The sequence below is a fragment of the Maniola hyperantus genome, chromosome 20 (assembly GCF_902806685.2).
Source record: "Maniola hyperantus chromosome 20, iAphHyp1.2, whole genome shotgun sequence".
Lineage (NCBI taxonomy): Eukaryota > Metazoa > Arthropoda > Insecta > Lepidoptera > Nymphalidae > Maniola > Maniola hyperantus.
Genome location: NC_048555.1, coordinates 11,735,189 through 11,747,320, shown reverse-complemented (window position 1 = coordinate 11,747,320; position 12,132 = coordinate 11,735,189). Strand labels below are relative to the sequence as shown.

The 12,132-nt window shown below is 39.8% G+C and overlaps 1 protein-coding gene across 1 annotated transcript; it reads left to right on the top strand.

Annotated features, from left to right (window-relative positions):
* The first annotated feature begins 7,598 nt into the window (after positions 1 to 7,598).
* On the top strand, positions 7,599 to 11,719 carry LOC117992023 (collagen alpha-2(I) chain-like). Its single transcript, XM_069505557.1, has 6 exons — positions 7,599 to 7,634; positions 8,272 to 8,614; positions 8,735 to 9,268; positions 9,864 to 10,211; positions 10,362 to 11,006; positions 11,061 to 11,719. Exons 1-6 carry the CDS (start codon positions 7,626 to 7,628, stop codon positions 11,717 to 11,719), a joined length of 2,538 nt encoding a protein of 845 aa, XP_069361658.1. The 5' UTR covers positions 7,599 to 7,625.
* The last annotated feature ends 413 nt before the right edge of the window (positions 11,720 to 12,132 follow it).

The following is a 12,132-nucleotide window of genomic DNA, read 5'->3' as shown; positions in this document are numbered from 1 at the left end:
TCTGTTTTAGAATGTACAAGTAAATTCCTAAAGTAAAAGTCAACTAAAGTCAAATGATGAACACATTTTAATTTTTTTCTTGTGATGTAACAACAAATTGACGCTTTTCATTGTTTTCCCCTTATGTCTGCTATAAGACCTACCTTCCTTCCAAATTTCATGATTCTAGGACAACGGGAAGTAGATTTCTTGACAGACAGGCAACAAAGTGATCCTATAAGGGTTTCTTTTTTCCTTTTGAGGCACGGAACCCTTAAAAAGGTGTGTTGGACGTTGCATTTTTCAAATTCAGAGATGCAATATTTGTTTTCAAGTATTAATTAAGTGAAGCGTGACGCCTCATCCAGCGCGCCGGCTCGTATTGATGGTTAGGTCAGCGCGCACACGAACTCGTGATGTCGAACGGTTCTAGTGTAACCGATGACCGCGACCTTTCTCCTTTGTAGGTTGATGAGAGACTGACGGCAACTGTGATCTATGATCGTACTGCACTTTAACGAGAATAAGTTAATTCTACAAAATGTGCCCCAGGGTCTCCACGGCAAACGGAACAAAAATATAACTCTCGATACGAGAGGCATTACTTGCGCCGCTTGCCGTTTTCAGCTGTTTCTGCTGCGGCTCCCGGTCTTGATGCCAAATCAAATCAAAATGGTTTATTCAAAATCCATACTAATATTATAAATGCGAAAGTGTGTCTGTCTGTCTGTCTGTCTGCTAGCCTTTCACGGCCCAACCGTTAAACCGATTTTGACGAAATTTAGTACAGAGTTAGCTTATATTCCGGGGAAGGACATAGGCTACTTTTTATCCCGGAAAATTGAAGAGTTCCCACGGGATTTCAAAAAACCTAAATCCACGCGGACGTAGTCGCGGGCATCATCTAGTAGGTAATAAATTACACTTTTTGAAAGTCGGTTGTTGCATTTTGTGAGATGACATAGTGGTGATAATTTTTACGCGAACTTAAAAACTAAAGTTACGAGGGTTCCAAACACGCCCAGGTCTGAGAAGAGCCTACAACAAACTCAGCCGGGTATTCTGCCGGGGATCCTGTCTCCCTGATATGACACGGGGCCAATTATGCATCCCACATTACCACCCGTCCCCGTTCTCAGGGAACCAGCGAATATCCATCAGGTCTCTTGCCATCATACCGACTAATCTCTGCCAGCTCAATGAGGCAGAAATATCTATGGTGGCAAGAGCCCTTTTGATCGTATCATTAAGAGAGCCATGCCTAAACAACCTACCAGAGCTCCTTTGGCAAGAGAGTCTGTGAATTCCAAATTTATCAACCTCTTTTCCACAAATTGGAGGTTTCCAGACAACGTTCGAGATAATTTTCATAGATGGCGCTAGATACTTCCACCACTAAAGGTGAAAAATAATACCTATATCTAATTATGATCCATGCTTTAATGTTTAGGTCGTGTCAATTAATGACATAGATGAAGAGTAAGAGCTAGCTAGCGTGCACTGCAATTTTCCTTACGTTTTCCCCCCACAAAATCTGTGAAGTAGGTAGGTATAATACTTAGAATTAATTAATTAATTTCGCATCCGATTTAAATTTAAAAATTTAAAGCATATTATATCATATAGGTATAGGTATTATTTTTCATCTTAAGTGGTGGAGGTATTCAGCGCCATCTATGAAAATTATTTCAAACGTTGCCTGGAAACCTCCTCATTGAAACTCAGAGGAAAAATAAAACCGATTAAAATATTCAACATACTTAATATAGTTGTAGACATAAGTCCCTCCAACTTCTAATGCGCGGGGCCGCCATTTTAGTGACGTCAGCACTAGACTGAAGTTTCGAGCTGATGGTATATTATTATTGCGGCTGACGTCAAAATGACGTTCATTTCGATGTTAATAAGACATGGTTCGAGCGCAATAGCAATTTGCAGGACTGATATACGTTAAAGAAGAATCGATAATAACAATAGAATAGAACTTTTGATGAATCAAAAGAGGTTGTGAAAGCCTATTCGAATAATGAATATTTTAGATATTGGCACATGATACAATATCTAGATAATATGTGAGTGATCGACATAGAACTGAAATAGATCCATGTTGGTCATGAATAGGAAGGTTAGGCAAACTGCATTGTTTGATTTTCATACAAAGTCAAGAAGTTAGCACACTCGCTCAATAGGTGGTTTCGATTTGATGGAATCAAATCCAAAATAAGAAACCGGCCAAGTGCGAGTCAGGCTCGCGCAATGAGGGTTCCGTACTACAGTCGTATTTTTTCGACATTTTGCAGGATAATTCAAAAACTATGATGCATAAAAATAAATAAAAATCTGTTTTAAAATGTACAGGTGAAGACCTTTCATATGATACCCCACTTGATATAGTCACTCACTTCGAAAGTTGAAAATACTAATTATTAGTTCATGACTACAATTTAATTTTTTTTGTGTGATCTAACCCTAAATTCACGGTTTTCAGATTTTTCCCCAAATGTCAGCTATAAGATCTACCTACCTGCCAAATTTCATGATTCTAGGTCAACGGGAAGTACCCTGTAGGTTTCTTGACAGACAGACGGACAGACAGACAGACAACAAAGTGATCCTATAAGGGTTCCGTTTTTCCTTTTGAACAGATATTTATTAATTTTGATTCAAAATCAAATTTTCTACTTCACCCGCTTGGTGATTGAGTAAAGTTTTCTTGAGGTCCCGATACATCGATGGTCCCGACAAATAATAATATCGGGTTTTTCCTTTTTGTTTTATTAATACCTAATTTCTATAGCTTAATGTACTAATTGTAGTCTCATGTATAAACCATATTGATCCACTCCCATTGATGATGGCATTAAACCACACCAATCCATCAAATGGGTATTTTGTAAAACTTAACGTCTAATTAACGATGCTATTAAACATCCTTACGGTTATCAAAGCGGTCGTGATCGTTGTAATTACTACAGTTAGATATTAGAAGTTTGATTAGACATCAACGAAACCGAAGATTTTTAGGGTTCCGTACCCAAAAAATTACAATTAAAATAATTCCGTGGCGCCACCCGAATCAGGGTTCCTACTGAAAACCAGCGCTGTATGTTTTTGTACTTGTGCAAGACATATGGCATTTATGCTGAGTAGGGACCTTTTTTTTCGGGTTGTGCCACACATGACATGGTTTATTCCGGCGCTTCTTCTACTTGAGGTCTTTTGACTTTACTACTCAAGTATAAGAGACGCCGGGATAACCTAACCAGGTCTAGCTGGTAATGTGTGGTACAGCCTTAAAAAATAAACGTTTTTCTTTCTTTCTTTTCTTTCAAAAGGTGCGTAAGCCTAAGCCTCCGGTGTCCGGTGATGATGCAATCTAAGATGGAAGTGGGCTAATCTGAAAAGGCTATGGCAGTTTTCATTAAACCTACACCCCTTTGGTTTTTACTTTCTACACGGTATCGAGCGCTAAATCGCTTGGCGGCATGGTAGGATGGTAGGAGCCATGGCCGAAACCTCCCACCAGACCAGACTAAATTTTGAAATTATAGGATTCCAAACCTTAGCGGGAATCGAATTCGAGACCTCCCACTAATAAGACCAGAGCGCTTACAACTGCGTCACGGAGGTCGTAGTTTCTTGGTATACTAAACCAAAGTGTATAAAATAATATATCTTTCTCCTCTTTTTTTTACTGAAAATCTTAAGAAGATATCTCAAATTCGTTTTGTTTTAAATATTATCTACCTATAGTGCAATCAGGCCTGATGGCAAGTGATGATGCAGCCAAAGATGGAGCGCGTTTGCCTAGAAGATGCCTATTCACTCTTGACTTGAAGGTACCCATATTACATAGAATTGGAGGGGAAAATGGCCTAATGAAGTTCAGTTTAAAATGTACTGATGCGTGTACAATCAACAAAAATGACCAAAATATTTCTTATATTGAAACGCATTTAGACTCAATTAAAACATTTGTATATCTACGAGAGTAAATTACTTTGTAAATACGGTTTTTTTTTTAATAGATATAGCGAGCAATCGAGCAGGCGGGTCACCTGATGTTAAGTGATTACCGCCGCCTATGAACATTTGCAGCACCAGAGGAGCCGCCGATGCGTTGCCGGCCTTTTAGGAATTTGTTGGTCTGCCCCTTGACCCATGTTATAATCTATTGGGAACACCGCCGATGGGAGTTGGTTCCACAGTTTGCACGTGCGTGGAAAGAAGGATTATTACTTAACTTGTTAAAAATATTTTTGTTTTGATGTACATCGATCTTTAGAGACGAGAAGGAGACGTAGATCGTAGACGTCTCGGTCGTCGAAACCGACAAAGCCTCATATGGGTATGAGTGACAGAGACAACGCTCTACAAAGATGAAATGTCATTCTAAAAGCTGTACTGTAAGTAGGTACCTTGTGTAGACTTCGTCGGTGAAGTTTTTAAAAATCCCGTGGGAACTCTTTCATTTTTCCGGGATAAATTATATGGATGCAAGCTATCTCTGTAACAAATTTCGTTAAAATCGGTTATAAGCGGATGAGCCGTGAAATGCTAGCAGACAGACAGACAGACAGACTTTCACATTTATAATCAGGATAACAATTGTACTGTTCATACCTACTTAATGACATAAACTTTGGAATTATTGCAAATCAAACAAAGATTAGTACCAGAGTTTTAGTAGGTAGGTACCTACCTAAGGCAGTGGTCCGACCGCCGCACGCCGGCGAGAAAATGGCTAACTATCGGCGATTTTCTCTCTCAAGAAACGCACAATAAATGTACATTCTGTGTAAACGAAAGAGATGCATATATCAAAAGTTGCTCTCTGACTGTTCACACTGCCGGCGACGACTCGCTTTACTAGTTTGAGCGACGAGCTTTCAAAAATAAACTCGCTCAGCGATATTCGTTCAGCGATGCTCGCTCGCTTGACCACGTGTAACGCGCGCGCAGATTTCTGGACTGAGCAACCGCGGGCGAATGGCGCGAGTAATCGCTCGTCGCACGTGCACACTCGCTTATAGCCCGGCGACAAAACTATCGAAACTACACACTCGCTTCCCGCTGATCGCCAACTCGTTTATAGTTTCTAGTTCTAGTCTCGTTCATCGTCGGCGGTCGGACCACTGCCTGACAACGGCTTGCGAAAGAAGCTATTGTCAACTTAGCTATAATTTTCTTTTCGACAAAGTTCTTTGTAATATGAACAGAAGGCTTTGCTTTTATGATTTGATCATTCACTCTCTACAATTGGTTAGTGAATAGTGTCGCTACTCTTCTATGTAATTATAATAATAATTATCAATTACGAATCAATTACGTATTGTTGAGCGGATCTTTTCAAACGAGTTTCAGGGAGCTGCTTGATTTAGGCGCAAGACCGTCCCTACAAAAGACGCTATGTCATGAAGCCAATAATACCTAACCTACTCAGATTCCTTTTCAGATAAGACTGAAGCCTGACATGATTTCTGTCACTTTGTCCGCGACAGGTCGAGATGGCGATCGGGGTATGAGGCGGGGGGGACGCCTCGCACACAATTTCCATCTCGACCTGTCGCGGACTATATTTCTGTAACAATGCCGGCGATCCTCTCAACTTTATTGAAAAGACGTCTTGACTTAGGGTCAATTATTTATTCTGGAAGCGAATCGAAGCGAATTTCTAAAATTGAACACAGCATATTGACCTCTATCTCCACAAAGTGAAGTAAACACGAATTCCAGCGAATTTTTCATCTGGGCAAGAAGTTTTTGTTCTACCGTTTGCTGTGGTAAATTTTAGAAATTCGCTTCGATTTGCTGCTAGTATAAATCGACCCTAACTGATCTATCAACGACCAGCCCAAAACTAAAGCTAGAAAGCTGATTTTTTTTTTAAGAATATTAGCCATGTTAAATGACTAATATTCCCCTTTCCTCTCCAATTAGGCGTCAGGCTTGTGCTAGGAGTAGGTACGACAATAGTGCAACGGGCGGGGTTTGAACCGTCGACCTTTCGGTTTTCAGTCCACTCCTATACCGGTTGAGCTATTGAGGCTCTAATTTGGCAAAGGTTCCCTTTATCTCAGGAGTATAGCTGGATTTTTGAAATCCTCACGGGATGGATATGGAACAAAGATGTATATTTTCGCCGAGCGAACCCGATCGCTAGTCTTTACGATGGATATTATTTTCATGACAAAAGTACGAACTAATTGTTATAATAGGTATCGAAATAATAATAGGTTAAATATATCCTTAGGCGAGATGGTCGAGCTAATGTGTTATGATCTTAACTAATACTGCAACATGCCCTGAGGTTGAGTCGGTATTACCTATTAAAAGTTCAATTGTATGGAAAATGCTGTCGATATTGAGTGATTGGAGTTAATAAAGAACAAACCTACTTATTTCGTACTCTATTATATGTTTAGTTTAACAAGCACCTTTTGATTAATTTGGCAAAGAATTTATATAGGAAAACTATATAGCTTATGACTACACAAATTTCAAACCCCTATTTAACCCCCTTAGGGGTTGAATTTTAAAAAATCCTTTCTTAGCGGATGCCTACGTCATAATAGCTATCTGCATGCCAAGTTTCAGCCCGATCTGTCCAGTAGTTTGAGTAAATCCTTTTATATATTTAACTAGCGACCCGCCCCGGCTTCGCATCGGTGCAATGTTGATACTCCGAAATTTTGTTCAAATATCGCCATATTTCATCAAATTAACACAAACCAATATTAAACTATACCTGTTAACCTTCCTCTTGAATCACTCTGTCTATTGGTGAAAACCGCATTAAAATCCGTTGAGTAGTTTAAAAGATCTACGCGTTCATACATACAGACAGCGGGAAGCGCCTTTATTTTATACTATGTAGAGAAGATTTGGATTGGGTTGATTAAAAGTATTCCTATACATACTAATATTATAAATGGGAATGTGTCTGCCAGTTTGTCGGTTTGTTATCTTTCCACAGCCCATACGTTTAACCGAATTTAACTTTTGTACACAGATAGCTTGCATCCTGGAGACGGACATAGGATACTTGTCCTGAAAAATCAAAGAGTTCCCACGGAATTTGACATTTGGTACAGAAATAGCCTGCGCAGGAGATGAACATAGGCTACTTTTTGTCCCATAAAATCAAAGATCGATGGGTTGAATGACGACGTAATCCCTAATGCAATCTACGTATAAGATGCTGCGAATTTCATAAAAATTCACGTTTACTTACCACGTAGGTATTTCAAGTAAAACGACCAAAAAAGTGAAGACCTAAGAAATAGTTCTTTTTAAGTTTGCAATAGTTGGAAAAAATTCATTGTTCCAACCTGTGGTTCTAACGCAGATTAAAAGCTCGAGACCTTGACAAATCACGAACAATGTCGTCTGTCATTAACAACGCATCTTTCACATGAGCGGACGATCACAATAATTAGTGTATCGGCAAAATCGATCGGAAAATTGAGCAAGCATTACTCACACAAGTATCTACTGAAGATTCACTTGAACAGTCAAAGGTTATTCAGTACATGTTTAGGTAAGTCACAAAGCGAGGTGAACGAATTTCGCATGATATAAATATGGGATGATTTGGCGTACCAACATTCAGAGTTCATCCTTTGCCACTAGAACAGCTTTTTGATATGAAGCTGGTAATTTTTTTTATATTTTTAATACTAATTAGATCACTTAAGCTTGGTTTAAAGTTCAAACAATTAGCGTGTAGCTCTTAAGATGTAATTAAGTTTATGTGCGCTTTAATAAATAATTTAATAATCAAAGGGATTAAGTGATCGTGTATGCATAGGTTTATATTTACTGACCTTTAATCCCTTTAAAAATAATAAAGAGCTTTCAATAAAGCTCTATTACAAGCTTTATTTACACAAAATATACTTAATTAAGAAATACGTTAACGCAGTTTTATAAAAAAATACGCATTTTTCTTGAGTAGGTAGTACAAATTCCTAATTTTCTAAACTACATATTTTTTAGTACCAGCAATTATGCCCAACCAAATATCTAGGTTTCATATTTTGCAAGATTTTCTGATTACAGAAACTGATTTTATGCATTTTTATAAATTAAAAAAATCGATTGATTACTGATTGACACTATGAATGTGATCAACAATGATTGCTGGGTACTTAGGTGCTTGAGATTTTGCATGTGGATTTCCTGTTTGACGTAGACCCCACTAAGAAAGAATTTTCAGAAACTGACTGACGGAAACTCAAGCAAATCCGGGCCGGATCTAGATAATTTCTTACATATTTCTTTTTATTTCAGCTAATAGTCCTATCTGTCATAGCCTATGGCTATGCAGACAAGTTAGACAGGGCTTACCTTCCACCAGTAAATGCTGCAACAGCAGGTGGCAGCCCTGGTTCCTTGATTGCGCCAGGGTTGTCAGCATCTGGACGACCAGGTTCCAGTTCAGGACTAGGAGGACCAGGTTTTGGACAAGAACTTCCATCAGGACGCCAACCAGGATCAGGACAATCACGGCCCATATATGGAGGAGTTTCAGGAAGTTCCCAAAATGGACTTGGATTTGGAACTGGAATTAGCCAAGGACCAGTTGGATTTAATCAAGGTACAAGTGGAATTAACCAATTCCAAAGTGGAACTGGTGGAAATGCTCGCCAGCCAGGATCAGGAGTTTCTGGAAATACTCAAAACGAACCTGGATTTAATCAAGGTACAAGTGGATTTAACCAATTCCAAATTGGAACTGGTGGAAATGCTTTAGCACCTGGTGCTTATGGTAAGATTCCTTTACTTGGAGCAAATGCTCCTTTTGGTGCTTCCCAAGGCACTTTTGGATCAACTCCTGTAGCTGGTACATATAATGTTGGTGCGCAGCAAACTTACAGACCTCAATCAGGAGGTCCTTCTAACCAAGTATTTGGAAAAGGGACCCAAGGTTTCAATGTGCCTCAAGATCAGGCTTACAGACCGGAGCGTCCCCAAGCAGCATCAGACAGGAATGCTGATATCCTGAAGTACATAAACGAAAACAATGGCGAATCCTACCTATACAGCTATGAAACATCCAACGGTATTTCTGCAGAAGAATCTGGTGTTGCAACGAATGGGGTAACGGCTCAAGGTGGTTTTTCCTATACTGGTGATAATGGACAGGCTTACTCTTTGACTTATACTGCTGATGAAAATGGATTCCAGCCTCAAGGAGACCATTTGCCTACTCCTCATCCCATTCCTGAGGAAATATTGAAGTCGATTGAAGAGAACGCTAGAGCGGCGGCCGCTGGTACTCAAGAAGGTAATCATTTTTTTTTATTTAAATAAAGTTTTTCAACTTTAGGAAGGAATTTTTTCAACTTCCAGCTTGATGAAACTTGTATACCTCGGAGTACCATGTAATGTTCTCAAAGGTGTGTGACGGCTGCGAATCCGCACTTGGCCAGCGTGGTAGATCATAGTCAATTTCTTTTCATTCTGAGAGGAGACCCGTGCTCATTAGTGATCAAGCGATGGGTTGATGATGATGATGATGAAATTATTTTTTTGGGTTGTAATGTCATGAACTCGACTGCGTCATTTTAATGCATTAAAATATTTATTTCACTAATGTAATTTTAATTAGAATAATATTTTTACTAAATTACATGTTCTATGCCCGCGAATTTGTCCACGTGGATTTAAGTCTATTAACAACATTTTGATTTTCCGGGATGAAATAATCCTATGTACCGAATTTCATCAAAATCGGATAACCAAAAGGCTGTGAAAACGTAGCAGATAGACAGACAGACATTTTGATATTTATAAATTGGTATTAAATAACTTTCCTTTTTTATAAGTCGGTTAAAACATTTTCTTCATAAAAGTTCGAAATTCATATTATTATCTTTTAGGTGCGTACCGTCCAGAGGAATACGAGTCAGAAGGTCCCCAGCAGTATAATAAAGGACAAACTTCTTTTAACCGACCTCAAGGACAGGGTCAGGGCTTCATCCAAGGATCATTCTCAAAAGGACCAGCCACTCAGGCTCAAAGCAATCAATTCTCTGCAAACCGAGGAACTTTTGGATCAAGTGGTCAGCCAGGTCAGGCAGGTCAAACAAGTCCAGGATCTAATCAATTTGGCATCGGACCCAGTGGACCTCAAGGACAAATCAGCCAGTATCAACAAGGCTCTGGAAGTAACCAAGGTCCAGGGAGCCAGTTCGGCCAATCGGGCCAGATTGGACAACTGAAACCTAGCCAAGGATCTGGTCAATTTGCTACAGGACAGGCCAAACCTCAAGGACAAAGCGGGCAGTACCAAACCAGTATTGGAAGTAGCCAAGACCCAATCAGCCAATTCGGCCCATCGGGTCAGATTGGACAACTGAAACCTAGCCAAGGACCAGGTCAATTTGTTATAGGGCCTCAGGGACAAAGCGGACAATACCAAACCAGTATTGGAAGTAGCCAAGGCCCATTCCGTCAATCTTCAGGCCAGGGATCTATTGGCCAAGGACTAGATCAAACCTCTCAAGGCCAAGGTTCTAACGGATATAACTACAACCAACCTAAAAATACTTTCGGGTCAACCACACAATTTGGCTCTGGAGGATTGAGTCCGAATCGTCCTCAAGCAAACCAAGGTCAGACTTCAATATTCGGATCTCAGAATGGCCAAGGGTCCTTAGGTCTTCAGTCTGGTAAACTTCCTTCATCTGAATCTCCTTTCGGAACTTCTCAATTTGGCCAGTCACAGAATTTAAATAGACCTGGTACCCAACCTACAGGACCAGCAGGTATCTTTGGCCAGGGACAAAACCAATTAAATGCCAATAAACCATTTGGGTCATCACAAGGCTCTCAAGTCAGACCTGGAAGCCAGGGCTCCTCGGGACCAACTGGTTCTGGATCCTCAGGCTACCAATATGAAGCAAAGGCAAGCGGCCCTTCCTTTGGTAATAGACCTAGTGGAATAACTTCTCAACTTAGCAAAGGCTCTCAGTACCAACCTAACACTAACCAGCCTTCTGGTGCATATAATGGAATTAAAGGTTCTACTCAATTCGGCACTGGTAGCACTGGATCTAATGGTCAGATAGGTCAAGGTCCACAAAATGGAAACCAACCATTTGGTCGAATTACTGGGACTAACCAAGGAAGCTCACCGTTTGGAGGATCCTCTGGGACACAGAAACCTGGAACTGGAAGCGTCTTTGGTCAAGTTAAACAGCCTTCTTTTGGATCTAACGTAGGACCTAGTCAAGGACCCTCACAATTTGGACTGGGAAGTCAACAATCCACTTCAGCTCAAGGGCCATCAGGTCCTAAAAGTTTACTTCCAATCCAAGCGCCTTACCAGTATGACAGGCCCAGTCAATCATTCCCAGCTCAGCAAAGACCAAGTTCTCCAGGATTCCCAGGTGTTAATGGACCTTCTGCAGGATCTCAAGGCATAAATGAACAGCGTCCTGGTGTGAATGGGGGCTTAAATGGTAGTTCACCCGGAACTCAAGGCGTAATTGGAAAAAGTCCAGGATATACTGGATCTCAGGGTGTAAATGGACGTCCAGATTTTACGGGAACTCAAGGAGTTAGTGGACCGCGTCCAGGTGGTACTGCTCCAGGATCTCAAAGTGTGAATGGCCAGCGTCCAAGTTCACCTGGATTACCAGGGCCCAGCCAAGGCAACCAAGGTGGACCAGAACAGTTTGGAGGCCCCAGACAACCACCAAGCTTCAGTGAACAAGATGGTTACAAATACTAGTCCAAAGTTTTAGCAAATTCTTAGTTCTAGTTTTAGTGTAACATGGCATAAGAAAATTGTAAAAAAAAAACTTTATTTAATTAGCAGAGCATACGAAAATGTTTAAAAAAATTACAACGTGTCATATTTTGTACATATCATTTTATCATTTTATTATTATGATTGTATGAAAACGATAGATTTACTAAAATCACTGTGTGATTGAGTTATAATAAAAAATATCGAAAAAATCTAAATTTTTTATTTTGTCCTATTCATCTAATAATTATTTATTTCTTTTTTCTTTCTTTTGGGTATTTCTAGCTACAGAAAATATCATGTCTTGCATGCAATCCTCTACAGTTAAAAGTCCATAGATTTTTATTTCAAGGGTTTATTGTAGTAGGTATGTGCAGTAATTTTTATAGGAAGAT